The sequence below is a fragment of the Pinus tabuliformis genome, chromosome 7 (genome assembly GCF_031772625.1).
Source record: "Pinus tabuliformis cultivar Carrire ecotype Pingquan chromosome 7, CPIR1, whole genome shotgun sequence".
In the NCBI taxonomy this organism is placed as follows: domain Eukaryota; kingdom Viridiplantae; phylum Streptophyta; class Pinopsida; order Pinales; family Pinaceae; genus Pinus; species Pinus tabuliformis.
Window position 1 is genome coordinate 1,758,047,948 of NC_142293.1, and position 27,872 is coordinate 1,758,075,819.

Genomic DNA, 27,872 nt, shown 5'->3' on the forward strand with positions numbered 1-27,872 from the left:
ATAGTCGTTCCCAATCTGATAGCTTCTCCCTCCCATTGACAAAGTCTTGATAACTATGCCAACTCTTGGGAACTCCCAGAAGAGCTAGGCTCACCATATCATCCTCAACAACAGTGATTCGAACACTTCCAATCTCATCTCAACAATAAGTGAACTTTGTTAAGTACTTTGGAATTGAGTGGCCCACCTCCATCTTAATTTTTCAAAGCTTATCTTTTAGTGCCAACTTCCTATGGTAATTGTTGTTTTGGAAAAGGTCTGTCAATGCTTTACACATAGCATACATAGTCTTCCTCCCATGAAGACTCGAGGCAATGTGGTCTCGAACTCCCTCAAGGATTATCTGCCTCGCCCTTGCCAAACACTTCTTCCATTCGGCCAGATATTTTTCATCTAATGTTGGTGGCTTAGGAATGTCTTGATCAATGAATTCCTTCAAGCCATTATTGTCCAACACGGACTCCATCCTATCCTTCCATGCTATGTAATTCGAGCTACCATCCAAGGCATGCTCGAGCCACAAGCTATAAAATGCCATCTTCTGATCCTGAAGTATGTATTGCAAATTCGAATTTCACCTGTAACCCTAAACTCAAAAAACTTTGAAATCTCCTCTACTGTATTGTAATAAGCTCTAATACCATGTAGATAATTTCTACAAATCTAGCTTTTATGCCATGTAGATTTTCCTGTAGATTCACATCTCATGTAATTTCCTAAAACATAAGACAAGAATCTACTGTACTCTTTAGAGCAGAAGCCCATAAATATCAATGAAAACAATAATCAACAAGAAGAAGATAATCAATGGAACATAACACACTATGTATTCTGGGAAAGCCATAGCTCAAAACCGCTACTATCTATATTGCATTAATCAGAAATCCAAGATGAGAATACAATGCTTGTTCTCACAAGAGCAACCCCTACGCAAGTATAATCAACTCTCAACTCACAAGCTAGCTCAAGCCAAAACCTTAGACTATTCTGTAGCTCTCCAAGCCCCTATTTCCTTGCGCAATTCCTAGGATGAATAGTTAGTATTTAAAGGGAATTCATGCTTCCAAAACTGTGCAATCCTAATTAGGTCCTCTTCCTGATTGCATTCGTGATATTTGCAGCTCAGAAAACCATACAACTGATAGTATATTGTCCTTGCACTCTAGTCTTACGTAGGTCTTTCTCAGAACTGACATGCATGATTTTCAAATAGAGAATATTTAGTTATCATGAGTAGCACCTCTGGATGCACCAGTGCACCAACACACTACTAATCCCTTACTAGTTTCACAAATAGTTAGAACTAGTTTAACTGTCTATTACTCAGTCAAACTAAGTTATCTAATTACAACTCAATCTAAACTCATATTGGACCCCTAAAATTTAGGGAGAACACTTACATGACTTCCAAAAGACTCTACCTCGAAATTCCTAAGTTAACTAAGTCATCTTAACTTAGTTAACTATTACAAGTTGCTATGAGAAAAGAATTACAATTTTAATTCACAATTTAATTCAATGACAAATTAAATTGGAATGTGTGGAAGGTAATTTTAACATTTCTTGTTGCTATTTTCAACATTGACACATAATGGGATTGAGTTAATAGTTGAGGATCGACACAAACCATGCAAAATAAAATAAAATAAAATAAAACAAAATAATAAATAAATATATGAATAAATGAAAATGAAAAATACAAAAGAAAAAAAATATATTAAAACATTGAAAAAAAATAAAGACAAAAACAAAACAAAAAACACAAAAATTTAAAAAATAATAACAAGTAAATAAAAATGTATATTAAAACATAAAAAACTTAAAAAACATGGCAAAAATAAAAGAAAACAAAAATTTAGACATTGAGAAAAATAAAAACTAAAACAATAAAAAAAACACAGAGAAAAATTTTAAAAATAATAACAAGTAAATAAAAAAATTTATTAAAACATAAAAAAAAATTATAAACATGAGGCAAAAATAAAATAAAAATTTAAACGTTGAAGAAAAACAAAAAAACAAAAACATACAAAGTTTAAAAAAATAACAAAACAAGTAAATAAAATATTATTTTGAAACATAAAAAAGTTAAAAAACATGACCCAAAAAATATAAATAAACATTGAGAAAAATAAAAATTGAAACAAAAATACAAAAAATAATAAGAAGTAAATAAAAATATATATTAAAACATGAAAAAAATTAAAAAAATATGATTAAAAAAAAAGTATAGAAGACACTATAAAAATAAACTGTAGAATATATATATATATATATATATATATATATATATATATATAAACCAGAAAAAATTTCAAAAAAATATAATTTAATTTTAGAGAAACATTTAAAAATAAATAAATTTAAAACAATATTAAATAATAATAAAAAACATTAAAATAAAAATATGAATATGAAAAACATTAAAAAATAATACAAATTAAAAATAATTAATATATTTTTTTTTTCCAAGGAAAAATCATAATTTTATTCATATTGAGCAAAATTACATGTTGTAGATGCTAAATTAGCATATGCTGTATAAACTTGTCCTTATGCACAGGATCTAAAAAACAATAAATTATAAACTATCTATGCTTTCCTACCTTTCTTTTTTCCCACTTTCCGCCAACCTCGAGTGTTGGGAGTGGATGTTACAATAGAAATTTCTGCCTCTTTGGTAGTATTTGGGGTTTCTTTGTCAGAATCTGAGCTTTCTGTTGAGTGTATTTGCTTGCTGCCACTTATTTCTTTCCCTGGAATGAGTTGCTTACTTTTCTACTATGGGTCGGTTATCCTTGGAGCTAAAGTGGAGCAGTTCTAGTTCTCCTCATTTTGTGAGTTAAAATGGGGGCTTTGTTCATTGAAAGCTGAGATATTTCCTCGGTGTTCTGCTTCTTGGAATGTGGTGTTTGTGGTAGTTTCTACATTTTCTTCCTCTTCTATATCATCTGCCAGAGAGGCTGAAAACTGCCATCCTTTCAGCTTTGGTGGTTGTCTTCTTTTCCTGTCCTTTTTATTTCGTGGGCAAGCACTTTGTAGATGACCAGTTTGATGACAAATGCAACATCTGAAGGCAGTGTTTTCATAATCAAGAGGTTAGGACCATTTCCTTTTGTTGTGGAATAAGAGGATGCGATCTGGTAATCCTTGACTCAGATCAACTTCCATGCAGATCTCGACGAAAATGTAGATGTCCTTGGTAAGACACTCACTGTCTACTTTTAAAAATTTACCAAGACCATTGCCAATCGCTACTAATAATTTAATGTGCCAAAAATGGAGAGGTAGGTTATACAGTTTTACCCACACAAGAATTTTGGAGACCACCATGGTGTTTGGATCAAATTCCGGAAACCATGATGTCAAGACAATGCTAGCATTACCCCAAAACCATGGTCCCTCATTCAATGCATAATCCTTGTCATTAACTGTGTAGAATTTGACAATGAAAAAACCTTTTGAGCATAGGTGTATATCATAGTTTTCTATGCATATGGAGTAAATCCATTAACTTAGGGCTTCCGGTTTGGGCCAAAACCCATTAAATATGCATATTACTGCTTTTGATAAATAATCATCATGTATTTCATTTACCTCGGGTATAACAATTGATAGAGTAGGGTTCTGAGTTGTCTGCTCGACGATGTTGTAGAAATTCCCACTGTACATCAACAGATTATGCAAGATACTAAAACAAAATACAATATCTACTTCTACAACACTTTGCGGAAGCTTAATCGAATTGAGCAAGATCAAGAGAACACATATAACTTAGAATGATAAATCAATCACACATAACACAGAAGAAATAACCCAGGGAAAGCCTCAGCCTAAAATCCCAATCTTTGTATTATCATACAAGTGGAAATCTTGTTCAAGCTACAAAAAGAATTAGCTCACAAGCTATCCTACTCTCTCTGCAATCAAACAATACAACTCATAGACTAAATAGACATAGTATATGTCCTCCTCAAGCCCTCCAAGCCTCCTATTTCCTTGCGCAGTTTTTCTTGGGGTCTAGTGATGCCACATGTGTGAATTGGCCTCATCACACTCACAAAACCTAAAGAAGTAACTGCACAATCCTCAAGGAAAGAATTCATTCTGCATGCAAGGAATATTCACAATGGAATACTCTAGCAACTGATAGTACACTGCCCCTCCATCTGATCTCAACTAGGTCTCTGTCTAAACTAACATGCATGAATTATTTATGAGAGAATATTCAATTATTTGAAGTGTAGCAGTTACATGCATGCAAGCATTAACTAACTCAACTTACATTAATTCAACAAACTATTTGAATTAATCTCACTGGGCTTGACTCAGTTAACTGAGCCAACTAATTACAACTCAATATTACAACTCATCCTTATCTCTTTAACTGATGGATAATTTCCTCAATTAATGGAGAAACTGTTGCATGTCCCCACATAGAATTCATGTTTGATTTTCCTTAACTCATTAACTCAAGATGAATTAATTAATTATTTTACAAACAGCTGCTAAGATGAAATTCGAATTTTAATTCACTGTTTTAGTTTAGGAACTGACTAAAATAGGAAGGTATCCTGAAATTCTATTTATAGAATGTTATTTTTAGCACTTCCATTTTTCATTCCTTGTTGATATGTTCAACACTAGTTGAACTACTATTTATAGCAGTTCTATTTTTTAGCATTTCTATTTTTAGCATTTCTTGTTGATGTTTTCAACACTCCCTCTCAACAAGAAAGGGATTATCAGTAACCCCAATCCTGTCTTTGTGGAACTCAAACTTGCATTTTGACAATGCCTTCATCATAATATCTGCATCCTATTCCTCAGTCGAAACATACAACAACAACATGATCCTCTTGACCACACAGTCTCGAAGATGGTGATACCAGATATCAATGTGCTTGGACCTGTCATGAAAAACCGAATTCTCAAAGAGTGATACAACTTTGGTTGTCATAGTAGATCACTGTAGGATCCATCCTCTGACCAAACAATCCCACTAGAATCTTACGCATCCAAATGGCCTCACATGTAGCTTGACTAGCAGCCATGTATTTATCCTCTGCTAAGCTAAGTGCAACTTATCTTTGTTTCCTGTTGTACCAGGAAACTGCAGCAGAACCAAGGTTGAAGATTCCTCTAGGAGTGCCCTTCCAGTCTGATGGACTCCCTACCCAATCCGCATCTATGAGGCCCTGAAACTTCACTCCCTCTGTCCATTTGTACCACAATCCAAACTGAGATGTGCCTCTGAGGTATCTTGCACATGCTTCGCTGCGCTTGACTCAGTTGGTTCACCGCAAAGCATAAGTTCGGTTGTGTGTTCACCAGATACATAAGTGAAACTACCAGTTGCCAATACATAGTAGCAGCTACTACCTCACCTGAAGTAACATCCTCCTTCCTCCAGTTCCCAACTAGAGGAGTCTGCATGGGCTTGCAGTTCTCCATGTGAAAGCGCCTGAGTATCTCATTGGCATACTTGCCTTGAGACACAAATACTTCACCATCTTTCTACCACACCTCCATGCTTAGAAAGTAGTGCATAAGGCCCATGTCCTTCATCTCAAACTCTCTTGCAAGGTCCTCCTTGCCATACTATATCAGATGATCATCACCTGTCAAAATCAGATCATCGACATAAAGAATAGTGATCACTAGTTTACCTTCTACCATGATGTGGTAAAAGTTCACATCTGCTTCACTCTTGGTGAAGCCCAAACTAGTGAAATAACTATCTATCCTGGTGTACCAAGCATGAGATGCTTTCTTCGGCCCATATAAAGCCCTCTTGAGTCGGCACACATGTGACTCACAATCGAAGGTCTCGAAACCCTCTGGCTACTCAATGTACACCTCCTCCTCAATATTCCCATTGAGGAAGTTGTCTTCACATCCATCTGGTGGATCTTCCACACCATCTGAGATGATAGTGCCAACATCAATCTAACCAATGAGTACCTTGCTACGGGAGCAAAAGTCTCATCATAATCGATCCCCTCGACTGGTGAGAAACCCCGGGGAACAAACTGTTATGAAACCAGCTCAAGAAAAGATAGATCAACGCCTTAGAATTCAACCTCTTCGAGGGGGCAACCTCCTTTACATTACATAAATGAACAATTCTAGGATGATTCAAATGACAAAACCTCCTTTCTATATATAGGAGTCTAAGGAGTCACAATATAATCCAGCCGACCTAACAATAATAATATAAAGCCACAAAAATAACAATAGAGGGATTATATGGGGCACAGAAATAACAATATGGGGGTAATAGGGGCACAACAATATAAATAAGGGGTATAACTACAATAGTAATGGGGTAATCACTAGTATTATAGGGACCCAACATGTCCCTCTCCTTCAAAAAAGTGTTGTCCTCAACGCTTGAGTAGTTCTGGATACTTCTGCATAAAATTCTCATCCTCCCATGTGGAATCTTCAGCGGATAAGTTCTTCCACTTGATAAGATACTCTGAAATTGATCGATTTCGTAGCTGTCGAGTTCTTGTTTCTGTGACTGCTTCCAGTTCCAATATAATTTTTCCTTCCTCGTCAAGTTCTGGCAATATTGTTTGAATTGGGAGCTTGTCACCTATAACCTTCTTTAAACATGAAACATGGAAAACTGGGTGCAATCGAGAAGCTGCAGGAAGCTCCAATTTGTATGCCATAGTACCAATCTTTTGCAACACCTTGTACGGACCATAATACTTTGGTGATAATTTATTATCCTTCTTAGCTTGCTTTAGGGACATTTGCTTATATGGTTGTAGCCGTAGGAATACCCAATCACCTACATCAAAACTTCTTTCACTGCGATGTTGATCTGCCTGTTGTTTCATTCTATTTTGTGCCAACACGAGGTTATCCTTTAAGAGTTGGAGGACTTGTTGTTGATGTTCGATGTGATGTTCCACTGCCTGAACCTTAGAATTTTCTCTTAAATATGATGTGATGGATGGTGGTTGATACCCATAAAGTGCCATAAATGGGGTCATTTTTGTTGTTGTATGGAAGGAAGTGTTATACCACCATTCAGCCAGAGGCAACCATTTGACCCATTGTGTCTGTTTATCAGATACAAAGCAACGAAGATATCCTTCCAAACATTTGTTTACTATCTCAGTTTGCCCATCAGATTGAGGATGATAAGATGAGCTATGAGCTAACTGAGTACCAAGACAAGAAAATAATTCTGTCCAAAAATTTCCAGTGAAAATGGGATCTCTGTCACTTACAATAATCTTTGGGTTTCCATGTAGCTTTTGAACTGTTTCCATAAATGCAGTAGAAACTGTACTGGCTTTAAATGGATGTGATAATGCACAAAAGTGTGCATACTTGGTAAGTCTGTCAACTACCACCATGATGACACTCTTTCCCTCAGACTTGGGTAAACCTGTGATAAAATCCATTGAAACCTCCTCCCAACGTTGGCTTGGAATGGATAAAGGTTGTAATAGACCCGGTGTCTTAATTGTTTCAACTTTATTTTGTTGGCAAACCAAACATTCTGCCACAAACTTTTGAATATCTGATTTAAGGCCATCCCAAAAAAATTCCTTCTTAACCCTGTGGTAAGTTTTTAAAAATCCTGAGTGCCCTCCTAAGGGAGAAGTGTGCAATTCCATAAGAATCTTTTGTTTTAGCTGGGAATTCTTACAGAGGTATAAGCGATCTTTGTACCATAACGAATCATTTTGCCAGCTAAATGTATCAGAAGTACTGGAATCTTGTTGTAGCTTTCGAATAAGTGCCCACACTTCTTCGTCATTCTTCCATTCCTCCCTTGCTTCGTTTATCCAATCTGGTTGGATAATAGAAATGGCACACAACAATGCTTCCACATCCTCATCCTTTCTTGAGAGTGCATCTGCCACCACATTTTGCTTCCCTTTTTTGTAGATGATTTCAAAGTCATAACCCAACATCTTTGTGACCCACTTTTGTTGCTCTTCAGAGGATAATCTTTGTTCTAAAAAGTATTTAAGGCTATCATGATCCGTTTTTACCTTGAAGTGTCTTCCCATTAGGTAGGGTCGCCATTTCTTAAGTGCATGGAGTATTGCCAACATTTCCTTCTCATAAATAGCTTTGCTTAAAAACTTTCCCTTGATTGGACGACTTTCAAAAGCAATGGGTCTTTCATCTTGCATTAGAACAGCACCAATTCCATTTCCTGAAGCATCACATTCCACAATAAAGGTTTTTGTGAAGTCCGGTGTAGCTAAGACCGGTGCTTGGCACATTGCCTCTTTAAGATGTTCAAAGGCCTTTGTTGCTTCCGGAGTCCATGAAAATGAATCTTTCTTCAATAATGTTGTTAGAGGTGCTGCTATTCTCCCATAATTCTTAACAAACTTGCGATAATACCCTGTCAACCCAAGAAATCCTCGCAGATGCTTTATGGATGTGGGGATTTTCCATTCCTTAATGGCTTTAATTTTGCTAGGGTCTACCTTAACTCCTTCATGAGATACAATATGACCCAAATATTCCACCTCCTGGACTCCAAAGAAACATTTGGATCTTTTTGCATATAATTGTTTCTCCTCCAATAGTTGTAGCACCCTGTCAACATGTTCAACATGATCCTTCCAAGACTTGCTGTAGATTAGTATATCATCAAAAAATACTAACACAAATTTTCTAAGGAATGGTTTGAAAATTGAATTCATCAAACCTTGAAATGTTGAAGGTGCATTGGTAAGGCCAAAAGGCATGACCAAAAATTCATAATGACCCTCATGAGTTCTAAATGTCGTTTTCGGAATGTCTTCAATCTTCATTCTGATTTGATGATATCCCGAACGAAGATCCAACTTGGTGAAGTAAATTGATCCATGCAATTCATCCAGTAATTCATCAATGACAGGAATGGGGAACTTATCTTTAATAGTGAGCTTGTTGAGCTCCCTATAATCTGGACACATGCGCCATGATCCATCCTTCTTGTGCACCAATACTACTGGAGCTGAGAAAGAACTTTGACTTGGTTGAATTATACCAGCCTCTAGCATTTCTGCAACCATACGTTCAATTTCACTTTTTTGGACATAGGGATATCTGTACGGCCTGATGTTTGGAGGAACACTTCCTGGAATCAGATGAATAGCATGATCATGATCACGCATAGGTGGGAGACCTTTGGGAGTCTCAAATACCTTGGAATGATTGTCCAGGACTTTTTGGAGATCTGGAGAAATAGATGATTCCAATGTGGAAACATCTAGCGAACATAATTGTGCAATTACACCTCTTTGCTCCTTTTTTAGAAGCTTTGTCATGCCATTAGAGCTGATTATCTTTCCTGGTTTCCCTGCAATACCCCTTAATTCAACTTCCTTTCCTTCCGTAGAAAATTTGATGAAAAGTTCTTGAAAATTAAAAGCTATTGTACCCAAGGATTGTAGCCATTGGACTCCTAGTACAACATCAGCACCTCCCATTGGAATGGAAAGCATTGGGCTAGTCAATACATATTCTCCCATGGATAGCTTGATATTATGGCACTTTCCAGAGCAATTTATTGTTCCTCCATTTGCAATCATCACTTGACACTCTGGTGCTGGATATAGGAAGCAATTCAATTCTTTTGCTACCCTACAATGAATAAAATTGTGGGTGCTTCCTGAATCAATCAACACTATTACCTTTTTCTTCTTGATTTGTCCTTCTATCTTGATGGTTTGAGGAGTGGTAATTCCCGCCAATGCATTACAAGATATGGTCGGATTTTTTTGTTCTTCATCTAGGCTTTGTTCCTGGAGTATATCCTCTTCTTTTGACCTTTCTTGCTCCTTTTCTTCTTCCTCTTCACAATCTATGTAGAATAATTTCTTCTCAGCACACTTATGACCTTTTGTGTATTTGCTATCACAACTGTAACAAAGCCCTTTTGCTCTTTTTTCTTCCAATTGTTGTGGTGTCAACCTTGTAGGTTGTGGAAGACTAGGGGCAACAACACTTCCGTCTTTATAGTTGTGAGTGGTATGCTTCCTAGTTGCCATAATTTTGCTTTCCATTTTTCTTGCTAACCTGAATGCCTTCTCTAATGAATCAGGTTCCCAAAGGCGAACATCATGTTGGATATTATCCTTTAAAGACCCTATGAACACATCAATCCTATGCTCCTCTGGAATATCTTTTACCCTTATGTTCAATTTTTGGAACTCCTCAATGTGCTCCATTATTGAACCCTTTTGTTTGAGACTTATCAATTGGCTAAAAAAAGTGTTGCTTTTTGTATCCTCATAATGTGCTATCAATTCTTCCGTAAAAATTTCCCAAGTGATAAATTGTTTACGAGAACAAAGCCATTGATACCATACAAACTGATTTGGTTCCAAATATACAGTTGCCATACGTACCTTTTGTGCGTTTTGCACATTATTGAGATCGAAGAATTGCTCCATCTGTAATATCCATGTGGCGGGATCCTTGCCATCAAACTTCCTCATATCGATTTTTGGAATATGGTGATTCTTCAATCCAACATTAACGTCTATGGAATCATGATTAACATTTCTTTTGTTCTCATCACGAGTTTCCTTTAGTACCTTTTCACCATTAGTAAGTATTTCTTGTAGAAAATTTGTCAAATCTGTCTTCAAATCTGTCATGTCTGTCTTCAAATTTGTGTTCAAATCCATATTCAAATTGTCCATCTTAGCTTCCATGCCATTCATCTTAGCTTCCACGCCATTTATCTTAGCTTCTATTAACTTTTGTGAGAGTGACATTTGTTGCACTTGTTCTTGTAATTTTGATATATCATGTAGCATTTCTTCCTCTTCTTCATGAGTCATGCTAGAGCTTTCAGGTTCCTTACTAGGTGTTTGCATTTTCTTTCCTCAGGGCATCAGTTACCAATAATAATGCTTTACTATGCCCTTTGAATTCCATTAAACCAAGCTTACACAAAAATTAAAAAAAAAACTACACACCTTTTTTCACTTTATAGAAGCCTGATATTGAATCTGATGTATCTCTGTAACTTCAGATCATCCAGTTCTAAAATTGTGAACTGTAGCAGCCTTCTATGTCCTTTTTCCAATGCCACAAGTCTGACCCAAATTGGATTCTCCAAGGAAGAGTTATGTGAAATCTCCCACAGTGACTTTCTTTTATACTAGTTCAGTAGAGCGAACTTGTACGACGTGCCACGAGTCACTGTTTCAACCTTTGGATCTAAATCACTCATACAAGAAACTAAAGTCCGTCCTTTTTCTGTACCTTCTTACGAAATTTCAATCCGATCCCCAGAGAGAAAGTTATGACGATTTTCCCCAGGTCACCTGTTTTGAATGTAATTCAGGAGTTTGCAAAAATACCAACTTCCTCAGATCATATCTACACAAATATTGCGCGAAAAGCTCTGAAATTTGGACCCAAGGTTCAGCGCGATTTCTTCTCAAATGGGTTTTTTTGGCGACTTCTGAAACATCACAGAAAAAAAATTTATAGCGAAAATGCCACGATGACCTGTTTGGAGCAGCGAAACCCTAGAATCCAAAGCTCTGATACCAAATGTTATGAAACCAGCTCAAGAAAAGATAGAAAAGATAGATCAACGCCTTAGAATTCAGCCTCTTCGAGGGGGAAACTTCCTTTACATTACATAAATGAACAATTCTTGGATGATTCGAATGACAAAACCTCCTTTCTATATATAGGAGTCTAAGGAGTCACAATATAATCTAGCTCACCTAACAATAATAATATAAAGCCACAAAAATAATAATAGAGGGATTCTATGGGGCACAGAAATAACAATATAGGGGTAATAAGGGCACAACAATATAAATAAGGGGTATAACTACAATAGTAATGGGGTAATCACTAGTATTATAGGGACCCAACACAAACCTTGCCTTATGTTTCTCAATACTGCCATTACATGCCTGCTTTACCTTGTAAATCCATCAGGAACTCACCACTGACTTGCCCTGAGGCCTTGGGACAACATCCCACACACTGTTCTGAATGATAGAGTCATACGCCTCTACCACTGCATCAACCCAGACTGGTTGCTACACTGCCTCCTTGAATGAAGAAGGTTCGGTATCTACACACTCCCCAACCAGGGCCGTGTACCCAGTGTATCGCTTACGCAACCTCCTCTCTCTGCGCTAAGAAGATGCTTATCCCACATTCTCCCGCGCATCTAGTATCAACTTGTCAGCTTCCCTTGAGCATTTCCACCCATCTCTGGAAGTATCAGCATGAGCGGATGTCTCCACTACCGGATCCTCTGCATGTAGTTGCTCTGCATCAATCTGAGGCTCCTACTCCTTAGGAACAGAAAGTTCCTCCTCTGCATGCAACTTGAGCTCCCTCTCAAGTGACACTTGCATGGATTTATTCTCGTCAAACTTTAGATCCTTGCGTACCACAGTCCTCTGAATGGAAGGTAGGTACACCTAATAGTTGTGGGGTGTATCCACATACCCCACAAGTATTCCTAACTCAGTTTTTGGGTCTAGCTTCTTCCTGGCATCTTTAGTCACATGACAGTAAACTGATGATCCAAAGATTTAGAAGTGACTTATATCAGGTCGCTTCCTGGAATGGGCCTCCATAGGTGTCTTCATTCCCAGTATATGGTGTGCGCTTCTATTATGAAAGTGTACTACTATATTGCATGCCTCAGCCCACAAATGCAGTGGTAGGCTTTGGTCATGCAACATTGCTCAAGCTGCTCCCATAATCGATCTGTTCTTCCTTTCGGCCACCCCATTCTGCTGTGGGTTATGGGGTGCTGTTAATTCCCGTTTAATACCTTCCATAGCACAGAAGTCTTTAAACTATTGGGAGACATACTCTCCACCATTTTCGCTACGCAAGGCTTTTATTTTATTTCCATATTCTTTCTCTGCCAAGGCTTTAAACTCACAAAACCTCAAGAAGGTCTGATCCTTATTTTTCATAAAGTAGATCCAGCATCTATGAGAAAAATCATCAATAAAAATAGCATAGTACCTTTGTTTAGCACTGGAGGCTGTAGAGAAAGGTCCACAAACATCTGAGTGAACTCGCTCTAGGATTTCTCAAGCTCTATTGTCTCGATCTGGAAAGGAAGATTTCGCATACTTACCCAAGGTACAACCTTTGCATGTAGTTGTATACTCAAGTTTTCCCTTGTGTAATCTGGTAGAAATCTGCTACATGATCTTTAAGGCTTCATGGTGCGAGTGGCCCAGTCTTCTATGCCATAGCTCGCCAGCATCTTGGCTCTGCACCATCTTAGCTTTGGAAATCAAAGAAGCATAGTCATCTACCTCCAGCTTGTAGAGACTGTTGACTTGAATCCCTATTCGCTTTGTCTGTCTAGTACTGATATGCCTCAGGAATACCATTCCTTTACTAAAGACTTCATCATAGCCTTTATCTTCTAGCATAGTGTCAGACACAAGATTCTTCTTCAAACCTGGTACATACTTTACATCAGTCAGGGTGAGGGGAGCTCCATGCTCCCTCTAAAACACAATCGTACCTTCACCTGTGGAAAATACCCTGTGGACAATTCGTAGCATAATGGCCCACTTCATGACAATAAAAGCATCGCACTTTTGATTTGTCAATCTTCTTCCCACCATGGGAAGAACCAGATTTGGGATTGGATGCCTTCCCTTTCCCTTTCCTAGCCTTACTCGCTAAGGCTAGATTTTCCTCATCATCTTTCTTTAATGAGGATCTACCTTTGGTGCTTCTTCTTACTTCCTCCTACATCAGATCCGACCAAAGTCATTCCCAATCTTGCAGTTTTTCTCTTCCATTAAACGAGTCTTGGTAGCTATTCCAGCTCTTAGGAAGACCGAGCAGTGCAAGACTCACCTTGTCATCATTAGCGGTCGTGATCGCTACACTTCCAAGCTCATCCCTGTAGGTGGTGAGCTTGTTCAGATATGTAGAGATCGTGTCGACTTTTTCACACTTAATCTTACGAAGCTTGTCTTTCAGTGCCAGCTTCTTCTGATCACTATTGTTCTGATATAAATCTTTCAATGTTTTCCACATCGAAAGAAGTGTCTCCTTCCCATGGAGGCTAGAGACAATGGGGTCTCGAACCCCCTCCAGGAGGATTCTCCTTGCTCTAGCCACACATTTCTTCCATTTTTCCAGTTGATTAGCATCAGTTAGCTTGGGGACTTCTTGATCAATGAAGTCTTTTAGAACGTTATCCTCTAATACTACCTCCATGCGATCCTTCCAAGCTATATAATTTGCGCTGCCATCAAGGGCATACTCGAGTCTTAAACCACTGAATGCCATTGGTGAAATTGAGATGTGATAAGAACTTGATTTCTATATTCAAGAACCACAACCTTCGAACTCCTCCTTCTTGTATATTTTTCTTCGCCTTGATCACCTTTACTTTGATACCATGTAGAAATTCCCACTGTATATCAACATGTTATGCAATATACTAACACACAATACAAGATCTAATTCTACAACACTTTGCAAAAGCTTAATCGAATTGAGCAAGATCAAGAGAACACATATAACTTAGAATGAGAAATCAATCACACATAACACAGAAGAAATAACCAGGGGAAAGCCTCAGCCTAAAACCCCAATCTCTGTATTATCATACAAGTGGAAATCTTGTTCAAGTTACAAAAAGGATCAGCTCACAAGCTATCATGCTCTCTCTGCAATCAAATAATATAGCTCACAGGCTTAATAGACATAGTATATGTCCTCCTCAAGCCCTCCAAGCCTCCTATTTCCTTGCGCAATTTTTCTTAGGGTTCAGTGATGCCACATGTGTGAATTGGCCTCATAACACTCACAAAATCTGAAGAAGTAACTATGCAATCCTCAAGGAAATAATTCCTTCTACATGCAAGGAATATTAACAATGGAATATTCTAGAAATTGATAGTACATTGCCCCTCCATCTGATCTCAACTGGGTCTCTGTTTGAATTGACATGCATGAGTTATTTATGAGAGAATATTCAGTTATCTGAAGTGCAACAGTTACATGCATGCAAGCATTAACTAACTCAACTTACATTAATTCAACAAACTGTTTGAATTAATCTAACTGGACTTGACTGAGTTAACTAAGCCAACTAATTACAACTCAATATTACAACTCATCCTTATCTCTTTAACTGATGGATAATTTCCTCAATTAATGAGAAACTGTTGCATGTCCCCACATAGACTTCATGTTTGATTTTCCTTAACTAATGAACTCAAGATTAACTAATTAATTATTTTACAAACAACTGCTAAGATCAAATTCGAATTTTACTTCACTATTTTAGTTTAGGGACTGACTAAATAGGAAGGTATCTTGAAATGCTATTTTTAGCACTTCCATTTTTCATTCCTTGTTGTTATGTTCAACACTGGTTGAACTGCTATTTATAGTAGTGCTATTTTTTAGCATTTCTATTTTTAGAATTTCTTGTTGCTATTTTCAACATATGTAGGCACCAGGAGTCGTGGCTTGCTGTTTTCATTGTATTTGAGGCCCCATCTTCCATTTTACTACATCTTTGAAAGAAATAGGTCCTTTGGAGCTTGCATTAGAGCAGCCAACATGGAGTCTTGTATTGAGGTAGATAGTTGAGTCTCTGCTTATGTTGTATTCTTTTAGCTTGTATTCCTCTTGCAATACTTTTCCTGTGTGGATCAAGAGTTGTTTGCAAGGTGGAATGCCCATCCTTTCTTGTATCCTCTGTTTGAGGGTTTTGATCTCCTCCCAGCTCCCTATTTTTATGCATACTGTGTTTCCTTCCATTGATCTGATAAAAAGGGTAATTTGTTTACCTTCAAGCATCTCAGCCATCGGGGCTTCAAGATCCAGTGGTGGGATGATCACCGCTTCCTGTAGTTCATGTTCAATCGCCAAAGCTTGCTGTAGATCTGGGCCAATTTGTGTGCATGCTTGCGGTACCCACCCGTAATCCCCATATGCATGCCCAAGGTAAGCCATATCCCATGGCTTTATGTGCCACTCTGCCCTCAAATAATATATCATGGCTACCTCTGCTCTGTTGATGTCACAAATCTTCGTCCTAGCACCCCATTTTTCATTATGTGGAAAACCCCAATCCTTGGGCTGAGGAAAACCTCGAAAACATGTTGTCAAAATAGTCCTCCTCATGTCCAAAAAAATGGCGAGGGTCTCAGCCCAGATCTCCATTACATATTTCCTCTGCCCCCACTTCCTCCATCCGTCAGGTTTTCTAGAAAGCCTAGATTTGTATTTTATCTCTAGATCCGCGGATTTGCAGAGAGTAAGACCAAAAATAGTAAATTCTTCTAGACCTAACCAATGTGGCATTTGATATGTGTGCTAGATGAACGTGTCTGATGATATTTGGCCTTCTTCATAGATATAAATTAGATCCGAAGAAGATTCGATCTGCTGATATTTTCAGTAGGGTTGGTGTTCGCCATTGGTTGTAGAACCCTCCTCGAGCTCGCTTTGGAGGCTATGATATTCCTCCCTACAGCCTTTATTGTGTCCCAAATCTCTTGGAGAAATAAAAGCTCCGACGCATGCACTATGTACAGAAACCCTCACCATCGCCATCTCGTGCTCCACTCCATAATATTTCGTTCGCGGATCTAAGTACAAATCTGGCAAGATGAAATGCACTCCGGGTAGAGGCTTCAGCTTCTCAGGGAGCTCCTCAAGGATTTTAAATCCAAATGCGAAGTAATGCATGGTGGACACCGAGCAAATAGCCTTCTTGGCTTCTTCATTGCTGCCCATAACTATTGCGAGTGTGTGAACATACTTGGTGATGAGGTCCTCACAGGAGACCTCGGGCCTGAGCCATCATTTGTGCGTGGACGCAGAAGCCATGGGCGATCTGCAGCTCAGATCCATTTTCCCGCTTCATTCAGCCTTTTCCTGGTATCAGAGATTCCAAATGATAAATGTCTACTAGAAGTAAACCTTTAAACAATATATATATATCTATATATATATATATATATATATATATATATATATATATATATATATATATATATATATATATATATATTATCTATATATATATATATATATATATATATATTTAAAAAAAAAACACATAATTTTTTCCTAATTAAATTAAAAAAAAAAAAACATTAATTTTTTTTTAAATAATTAAAAAAAAATTAGAAGCCTCACCCACGCCCCACACTCCCTCGGCAGTGTAATTAGATTGCAACGTCGAGGGCCCATGGGGTGCAACCCTGACCCACCAACAACTGCATGCAACTAACACCACTTGCCTAGGGGCACTCCCCACTAGCCCTTGGCTTGGAGTGTGGTTTGTGGAACTCGCCCAGGGTTGTGCCCCACTAGCCTTGGGCATGGAATCTAATTGTGAGAATCACACTCTACGCAAAAGACTAGTGGGGCGTGACCCTAGGCATGGAGTCTGATTCTAGGAATTAGAGTCCTCGCCCAAGGTCCGTAGGGCACGAGCGAGGGTGGGGTTGGGAGCTGCATAGGGTGGGGATGGCAACTGCATGCAATTTCCGCCTCCCCCCAAGGGCCCATGGGGTACACACAAGGCTTTTAATTATTATTATTATTTTTTATTATTTTTTATTTTTTATTTTTTTTAATTTCATTTTCTTTTAATTAATTTTAATTTTTTAAAATTATTTTTATTATTATTATTTTTTTTTTTTAATGTTTTTATTTGTATTTTTTTCATTTTTTTATGTTTTATTTTTTTTAATCGTTATACTGTTTATTTTATTTTATGTTTTTTATTTTACTTTATTTTATGTTTTTTTTAATATAATTGTATTTTTTGTGTTTTTATTTTTTATTTTTAATGATTTTTTTATTTTTTTTAATTGGTTTTTTTAATTGTATGGTTATTTTTTTAACAATTTTTTTGTTATTTTTAATTCAAAATTTATCTAAATCTTTTTTTTGCCAAAATAACTTCAAATGTCACCATCTTTGGATATAAAATTCCATAAAATTTGTTATTTTCCAACTATTTTTATTTATTTTTTTCATAATTTTTTTTATATTTAACACCATTTTTAGCCAAAATGTCGTGAAATACATATTTTTTCAATTATATCTATATACAAAATGCTTTTTTTTGTCAGAGTGTTTAAAATTATTATTTTTTGTGACAATTATTTTCAGTATTGAAGTATGAATTAACTATATATAAATATATAAAAAATTCATAAGGTCAAAATATAAATGTTATTATTATTATTATTTTTAAACTTTGCAAAAAAATAAAAAAATTTATTTTAAAAAATATTGTAAAGAAAAACAAAAATACTTGTTTGGAAAACCCTTAAAAAACAAATGTCTTAGGATGAAAAACAAGAAGAGGAATAAGACAACTTGAAAAATGGTTAAATAATCAACATTTAAAAAAAATTGAGCATACTTACCATATAAAGAAAATTTAAAGTGTCCAAAATATGTCTTGAAAAAAATGTTGATGTTTTTCAAAATCCTCATGAAAATCGTCAACGGGTTTTGTATAGACGGTGATTAGGTGCTCTGTTAAGTCACTCCTTGATGTAAAGTCACCGATTATATTCCCCACCTGGACATGGTCCAACAGTGTTCACTCTACATCTGTGGTACCAATTTCCTCTATTGGTGTGTTCTTTGTGGATTCCTCTAACACTTTTCTCTTATGAGATTCCACCTCTAGTTTTTCATTTCCCTCCTCTTGATCCATTTCTTGAGGATGTACTTGATTTGACATTTCCTCCTCCTCTCTATTTAATGCCTCATAATGGTTTTTGCATTAAAGGGGCTCCTCTAGTGTTGTTGCATTTTGTGCTCAAGGGATTTTTCAACCACGTTGGACTTTCTAAAAACTCTCATGATCCAATTTATGTTGATTTTCTTTGTTGCTTTTGTGAGATTCAAGGGGAAATCCTTGGAGAGATAGTCACATTCATGGCACATGGGACATCTGAACAATACATTCCAATAGTCCAAAGGTTGTTTGCAAACTTTACGATGTTAGGAGATTTAGATTAACTTTGATAGTGGATGGGAGATGTTTATATACACAAGTATCCTTGCACATGAGGTGTAGTGTCATTGCTTGGTCACTTTGGATATTTTTATAGAATATCCAATCACATTTCCAATACCTTTAAAGAAAATAAGCAAACCCAAATAGGGGCCACTAGAAGATTTTCCTTCTCTCGTTATACCTTTTTTGCTAGAACTTCTTGAATAACCCCACATTATTGAGAAAAATGGTGTATTCATCAATACCTTGTTTTTGTCTTTCATATTTGCAATAAACATTGTAAAGAAACCCTTCTCTCCTAGCTCAAGATCAATGTGTCCCTTCAACTACAATTTTGTTAGATCCATCCAACCAATGCTCTCTTTGTTGGTCAAATGCCAATGTACTTGCATATTAAGGTGTGATCCTTCATATGTTGGAAGTAGCTCTTGATCTTCTCCAATTTGATTTGGTATTTGGATCCTTGATTTCCTCAGAGAGACATGTTCCTTCATAAGGTTTTCTCAATTCACCCACAATGGAGGACTGTCTTTGTTTTTGTTTGCATAACTTTGGCCCAAACCCAATTGATGGGGTGCTTGCATCTAAAGATTGAATTAGAACCCCCCTCACGAGTGACCACATTCTTGAAGGAGGGTTTTGCAACCCCCTAGGCACTTTCCATGGTTGCTCTCATGCCACACGCCATGGGTTAAGCGTGAGACCAATGCAGTAGTAGCATGAAGGAAATTACTTCTGCACAACAACAGATTTGGGCCCTACAGAAAGCACTAGTACCTTCCTTTCATAACAGTGAAAAGTCAAAATTTGCTATTATTTTTCATATTGAAATATTAGCCCAAAAGATTTTGAATTTGGAATGAAAATTCCTTTTCATCACAGTATAGGAGAGAATCTTTCTTTTCCATTAGAAAAGTCTGCAGCACCCTTATAGATGGTAGCTACACTACTTGTCCTTGAGACATTGACTAGCCTTCTTTCTTGGTATGGTTATACCAAGAGACTATCTTTCCTTAAAAAAAAAAATGCTAATTTGTTTACTAAAAAAACCTTCCCATTTCTATTAGTTTTAATTTATTACAAACATCTCTTATTAAATCTAATAATCAATAAAACAAAATAATAATTTTTTTCCAAACCATTAATAATTTTTATTTTATTTTAAAAAGAATAATTAAAATACAATTAAAACAGTGAAACACATTTAAAATACAAATAATGCAAACCCATAATAATCATGATCTAAACCACTAAACTATTGCAATATTCACTACTTCCTAGTAACTAAGAGCACAATCAACGTCCTACCTTAAATCAAAGACATCACAAAGAGAAAAGTCTTTAAAAACCTTTGAATTTTTGTTTACTCCCCAAATTTTTAAATTAGTGTAAATCTTTTTTTGATGAACTTGATTAATCATTCCCTTACCACGCTTTCTATACATTTAATGAAAAAGTCAGAGTCAATTGGAGTAATGAATTCTCTTAGATACACAGGAAAGGAACTCTGTAGTTGTTCTGGCTGCTTCACATGAATTGCATCAACTTCAGTTTACTTACTTCTTAAGAGTAAGAGCCATATGTTGAAGAAGGAATTGATGAAACAGTCAGTTTCAATTGGAATAATGAATATCTCAAATCTTCTTAAGAGTATGAACCATATTTTGAAGAAGGAATTGATGAAACAACCAGTTTCAATTGGAATAATGAATTCTCTTAGATACACATAATCAGTTTCAATTGGAATAATGATTTCTCTTAAATACACATGAAAGGAACTCTGTGGTTGTTGGTGGTTTTTTACACAAATTGCATCAGTGTCAATTTACTTAAATTTTCTGAAGAAATAGAACCATATTTTTGAAGTTCTGCGAAAATCACATTGAGAAATTACCAGTGTGGTTCATGGTCAAGACAAGTTGTCCTGACAATGAACCACACTGGTTGGTTCGAAATCGGTCAACAAAAATTTCTCAATGTGATTTTCGCCGAAGAATTCTTCAAAAATAGAACCATATTTTGAAGAAGAAACCCACGAAAAAGTTAGTTTCAACTGAAGTAATGAATTCATAAAAGGTTTGGTCTTTTTCACACAAATTGCATCAATTTCATCTATTTAATTTTTTGAAATAAGAGAATCATGTGATTTCACATATAAATTAAAGAATTTTTCCTGATAAGTTTTATTAAATCCTATTTTTTACAAATGGTAAAATCTATCATAACTCAGTTGTCAAATTAACAGTGGGCACAACCATCACTTGTTTCTATTAGTAAATGTAGGCTGATTCATCAGTATTATTCAAGGAAAACAACCCCACCTAGAATTATCCAGCTAGTGGTCTCGGGCAGGCTTTCACTAGTGCAAGATGCCTCTAGGTCTTGGACCACTAACCTATTTCCTTAAGTCCCAGAAAAATAAACACTTAACCAAACAAAAATAGTTTTAAGACATATTCAAAACCTACAAATATTTTTAACCTATTTATTAATAATATAAAAAATCACCATTAATTAAAAACAAATTACTTTTCAGAATAATTTGTCTCATACAAGTTTTGGCATATAAATAACAAAATTACAGTAATCCGACTTACCCAAACCGGTCCAGAATCGGCACTATAGGATCGATTTTACTTTAGCCTTTTCAGGTCAATTCTGTTCATTCAACCAGTTCTGCTTGAACAAATGGGTTCCAAAGCCAAACTGATATATTGTTTTAGATCCAAAATAAGTGAACCTCCCTTATTATAGTCAGTTTTAACATTTTTAACACAACATACTATTTATAATGCTTTCTTTTTCAAGATCATTTTTACAATAACCATTTTATCTATGTGCCATTGCACATTACAGAGATGGCACATTACATAGCAATTGTTAATATCTGCTTATGGATTAAGGCTCATCCTACTTGTCCACAGCCTGATCCATCCATTGTCCCAAATCTCAAACTCTTCTCATTTGCATAACGTGACTGGTTACATCATTTTTTTCGTTACTAGTTAGGATGTTTTCATATCGCTGTGTAGCTAATTGTTTTCATATACTACTTTTTCCCAAATAGGGTGTTTCTAAGTAAATATAAATATTAGTACCATGAAATAAGCCAATTATTGACTCATTGTTTTTTCTTCTGGTCCAAAATGAAAAAGCAATGAGTCAATGTAGCTTATTTGCACCTTGCTCACAGTTTACCAGGCCTATCAAGTTATATGAGTGTGCTTAACGGTATCCATGTCTTATCCATGTCTTATCTATATAACAGGTGGATGGGAAGAACAAGAATCCTTCGTGGCGAGCTATAGGTTACCGTGGACCAGATCTAGATGTTACTAAAATCATGAAAGATCCTGATGGTCCTCTACATGATAAGGTAATTGATTTAGATCTTGCAGGTGACAACATCGTGAATACACTGCGTAATGCTGGCTGTGATGTTATAGAAGGGAATTCTCAGCTTGAACGTTTATGGATGCGGAGCATGAAAAGTAAAAGTGATGACAGAAAGAAGGCAATCACAATAAAATGCGATGTAACTGTAGTAGGTTCAGGTCATGCTACCTTCCTTGTCCAGGAATTCTTAAAATATCAAGTATAAATATTATGTTCAGATCAAGATCGATAGCTATCTTTCTAGTCTAATTTTTTTTGGGTTTAATCTATTGGATTTGAATCTTGAATCTCAAGGCATAATTTCTTATTATTATAAAAATTCCATGAATATTCATTTAAAAATGATTTTTTTTTAATCTGTTTCAGGCAGTGGAGGGGGAGTAGTTGCAGCGGTCCTTGCGAAGGCTGGCTACAAAGTTTTAGTTCTTGAAAAAGGAAAGTACTATTCCAAGAATAAATTGTCCCTACTGGAGGGTCCATCGTTGGATCAGATGTACGAGGGAGGAGGTCTTTTAGCTACGGATGACCTTGGGGTTGTCCTCCTGGCGGGCTCAACAGTGGGTGGAGGGTCCTCTGTGAATTGGTCTGCTTCAATTCGCACTCCTGAACACGTCATAAGAGAGTGGAGTGAAAAGCTCAAATTAAAACAATTTGCTACTAGGCAATACACAGAAGCCATGGATATCGTCTGCAGGAGAATGGGAGTGCAGGAGGAAATCTGCAGTGAGGGTTTCATGAACAAGGTTCTCAGAAAAGGTTGCCAAGAATTGGGGTATCCTGTCAATAACATACCTCGAAATGCTGGTTCTGATCATTTCTGTGGATGGTGTTGCTTTGGATGCAAAGATGGTAAGAAACAAGGCACAAACGAGACATGGCTAGTGGATGCAGTCTCTTCAAATGCTGTAATACTTTCAGGATGCAAAGCCATAGGGGTAGTACAAGAAACTGATGGGAAAAGGAGGAAAAGAGCAGTGGGAGTTGTTTTCCAGGCAGGGAATGTGTCTCAAAATATTTATGTCGAGTCTAAAGTAACTGTTGCCGCATGTGGGGCACTCTTCAGCCCTAGTTTGTTGAGGAAAAGTGGGCTTAAGAACCCCAATATTGGGAAAAATCTTCATCTGCATCCTGTTCAGATGGCTTGGGGCTATTTTCCTGAATCAGAATGGCCACAGGGTAAGAGCTATGAAGGGGGAATAATGACTTCAATGTCTCCTGTTTTTGACCCCTCTGGTTATGGAACCATAATTCAAACGCCTTCATTGCATCCTGGTCTGTTTTCTGTTCTGATGCCATGGACTTCTGCCTTAGATATGAAGGAAAGAATGTCCAGGTTTGCTAGAACAGCTCATATATTTGCCTTGGCCAGGGATAAGAGCTCAGGAACCGTGAACCTCCCTGGGAATCTCACTTACAGTTTAAACCCATACGACGAAAATAATCTTAAGAAAGGCATAGAGAAAGTGCTTAGAATAATGATTGCAGCTGGAGCAGAGGAAGTTGGTACCCACCATTGCTCTGGCGAGCGTTTGAAGCCCAAAACATCCAGTCCCCATGAGGTTGAGAATTTTATAAAGCGTGCAAGCTCAAGGAGCCTGAGAGATTTATCAACTCCTTTGTGTTCTGCTCATCAGATGGGTAGTTGTAGAATGGGCATTGATAAAGGCCATTCCGTGGTTAATCCCAGAGGGGAGACGTGGGAAGTGGAGGGATTGTTTGTGGCTGATGCTAGTGTCTTGCCTACTGCTCTTGGTGTCAATCCCATGGTCACTGTTCAGTCCGTAGCTTATTGCATTGCCAATTTCATTTTGGAAGATCTCAAGACTAGAGAGGTCAATTAGTTGACTTGAGCCTTCCATTTGAAGTGACAAGAAGGTAAAAACCAACCTGTATTGGTGTATAATATCTAACTTCTATGCAGGTTGAAAGTTGGTTAAATTTCAAAGTGATATTGTGCGTAGAAGTTAAATTTATTAAGCAGTTTGATTCGAGAGTATATATATATATAAAAGAATGTTATATATATTTAAAGGTTTGTTGAGTGAACTTTTACAATGGTGTAAGATAGATGGGTTAAAAATATTACATTTAAAAATAATAAAATATTTTTTTATATTAAAAAATTAAAAAATAATAAAAACAAAATAAATTAATTTTAATCATAATTTTTTATTTTTATTAGAGTAAAAATAAATAAAATCTTAATTTTAAATCGAACCATAAACTAATTGGTATTAGAAGTTATTGTTAATTATTAAAGCTTGTGATTTAGAAGGTTCCATTTTGTACTTCACAATGTTAAAACAAATTTTCAAGATATTAAAACAAATAGAATTGTTAAAGCTTTCAAGCAAAGAGATTTTTATAGTTGAATTTACAAAGTTAAGATTCAAAAGTGTTTAGTTAAAACAATGAAATTTCTATTTTGCATTAAAATTGTTTATAACAAAAATTTCCACAACAAATAACATCAATTGGCTTTTGTTTACTCTTTATATTCTTAAATAGCTAATGCATCTACACATACTTATCAATATTTATCTTGCATTATTTGACAACTTGATATTCCAAGGCCTTATATGACTCCTACACAAGTTGCCCATAAAATCAAGCTAGTTATTAAAGATAGGTAAAAGTCTTTCAAAGGAAAATATTTAATATCATAAAATCAAGTTAGTTATTAAAGGTAGGTAAAAAAGTTTGAAAGAAAAAATGATATAATATTAAAGGAACACATAATTAATTATAAAAAGGCATGTTGACTTAGGGTCGTACCAAAAAGCTATGAAGATTTATAATGGATGGTACATTGTTTTTCTTATCAATACATTATATTATTTTGAAATATGTTGTTAGTAAAGGAATAGTTAAATTTTAGGCATTTTATATTTTTATGAAAAGAACAATACAAAAAGATTTATAAGTATTGGGAGACTTTAAGTTATTAATAGATTAAAAAGGCAATAAATATAAAATTGAGACTATAATATAAGTGCCCATTAGAAATCAATTTATGAAGTCAAAACCTAATTCTAATGATTCTTTTTCATATATATATATATATATATATATATATATATATATATAAAATTCAAATCATATCAAATGTTGATCATGGATCTAAAGAAGTTGTATTAATATAAGAAGGGGTTCAAATGAAGCAAGGGTTTAGAGGAGGAACTTAGATTGCATTTTCAAAAATATCTCTATAGTGATATAAGAAATAATAGAATGTCATAAATGTGTTTGTTATATTTTTTTGTAATTGTTGTCATAGTATTAGAGTCTTAATAGTAAAATTAAAAGAGATTTGTTAAATATTTCCATTATTATTTAGGAATATTTTACTTAAGTAGTGACAATAATTTTAAATGTTTTTCTTATATCAAGTAGATTATATATATCAATATTATATATAAAGGTGAATCTATATATAAAGTGAGTTCTCACACACACACACACATATTAAACCACAAAAGAAATCATAAAACAAAAATGCGATTGTTCAATTTTTTCGAAAACTTGAGGAAATTTTGTAAATTAATTTCAAAAGATATACATTAATTAAAAGTCAAGCATGACTTCGAGACTTACTAGAAATGGAATTTTCATAAATGTTGAGATTTGGTGTGTGTATTGTTTTTCATAAACATTGAGATATGATATATGTACTATTATGACACTTAGTGGCATATAGATTTTTTTTTTTAATAAATAATGAAATTTTCATAAATATTAAGATTTGATGTTTGTATTATTTTTTATAAATATTGAGATTTGATATGTTTACTATTAAGACACTTGGTGGCATATAGATTTTTTTTTTTAATAAATTTTTTTTTGACAAATTCTATTTACAATGCCATAAAATTAGTCATTTCATCTATTTGAGTCAATAACAAAATAGAAATTCAAATTTCAAAAATTATTTTTAATTTTCAAAATATTTAGTTTAATAATTTTTTTCTAACTTTAATAAAATTTATAAAGTCTTTTTAAAAATTTCAGAACTAATTGAAAGTCAAACCATTTTGACTAAAAAGATTATAATATAACGCAGGCATAAAAATAATTTACAACTTACTATGAGGGAAATATGTAATTCATGTGCTACTTAAGATGAAGTTGACAAATGACATGTAAAAATAATATTATTGACATTAAATCATGCGTAACTTATTCTCTTTTTAGTTCAAATGTACTACTTGAAACAAAAATATATTAATAACCAAAAAACTATTTTAGTGTTAGCCATAAATAAAATATTTTAATGTCCAATGTATTAAATAACATAATTTTCTACTAGCTTTATATAAAGAAAAATAAAGTAATTTAAATTAAAAAGTTTCTTATGTGTTGAATAAAAAATTTTAACATCTCATATAATGGAGAGGAAAAAAACCTTATAGTTAAAACATTTTATTAGTATGTTTCTCAAAACGAGCATACATCCATCTTAACAGAAAGAGAGATGCACAAGAATAAACTATTTCACATTGATCGAATTGCTTGGACAATAAGTATATTATATAAGCACACATAAACAACCTCTAGGGCAATCTAAACCCAAATAATGTAGATCACCAACTCACAACACAAACTACAGACACACACCTCATGATAGATAGACTCAATCATAACTACGAGGATTAAGCTCATCAACTCTATCTAGACTCATCATTTCGACATTATTCCAATGACCCCCCTTCATGGAGAAATGGATTTGCAACAATGCCTAGTTTTTGTTTACATATTTCAAGGTTCATCTTTTGAAGAGGCTTGGTAAAGATGCCAACTATATTCTCACTTGTATTACAATAGACTAAGTGAATCTGATTTGATTGTATATTTTCCCTTTCAAAATGATGTTGGACTTCAATATGTTTAGTTCTCGCATGATCAACTGGATTATTTTCCAACTTGATGGTACCGTGGTTGTCACATTTAATGGTTGTTGCAATTTTTTTGTTTTCACCAACATCTTCAGGAATCGTCCTTAACCAAATAGCTTCATATGTTGCATTGGTCAAGGCTTTGTATTCTACTTCCATGGATGACAAAGAAACAATTGATTGTTTCTCGTTGCTCCACAATACAATCCATAATCCTAAATTGAATGTGTATCAATAGGTTGATCTTCTATCATCAGGATTTCCAACCCAATCTGAACAAAAAAAGCCTACCAACTCAACATCATATTCATCAGTATACTTAATACAAAATAAAGTGTTCCCTTCAAATATCGAAGGACTTACTTTGTTGCTTTCCAATGGATTTCACAAGGCTTAGCCATAAACTCACTAAGGATGTTGAAAAAATATGATATATATGGCTTGGTAGTGGTGAGGTAGTTCAAACTTACCATGAGTTGACAATACAATTCCCATTTATCACTGTACAACTTAGCATTTTGTTCCAAATGAGTAGATATTGGTTTGCATTCAAACATATGGAAGCTTTCAAGGATTGTCCTTAC

General features: G+C 35.3%; 1 protein-coding gene across 1 annotated transcript in view; it reads left to right on the forward strand.

Annotated features, from left to right (window-relative positions):
* Positions 1-24,392, forward strand: part of LOC149255386 (long-chain-alcohol oxidase FAO4A-like) — a 207,003-nt gene extending 182,611 nt beyond the window's left edge. Inside the window, exons 3-4 of the mRNA XM_089460471.1 lie at positions 22,269-22,554; positions 22,763-24,392. Coding sequence (XP_089316597.1) covers positions 22,269-22,554; positions 22,763-24,237 — 1,761 coding nt within the window. The 3' untranslated portion in view covers positions 24,238-24,392. The remainder of the gene's footprint in view (positions 1-22,268; positions 22,555-22,762) is intronic.
* Positions 24,393-27,872: the final 3,480 nt, after the last annotated feature.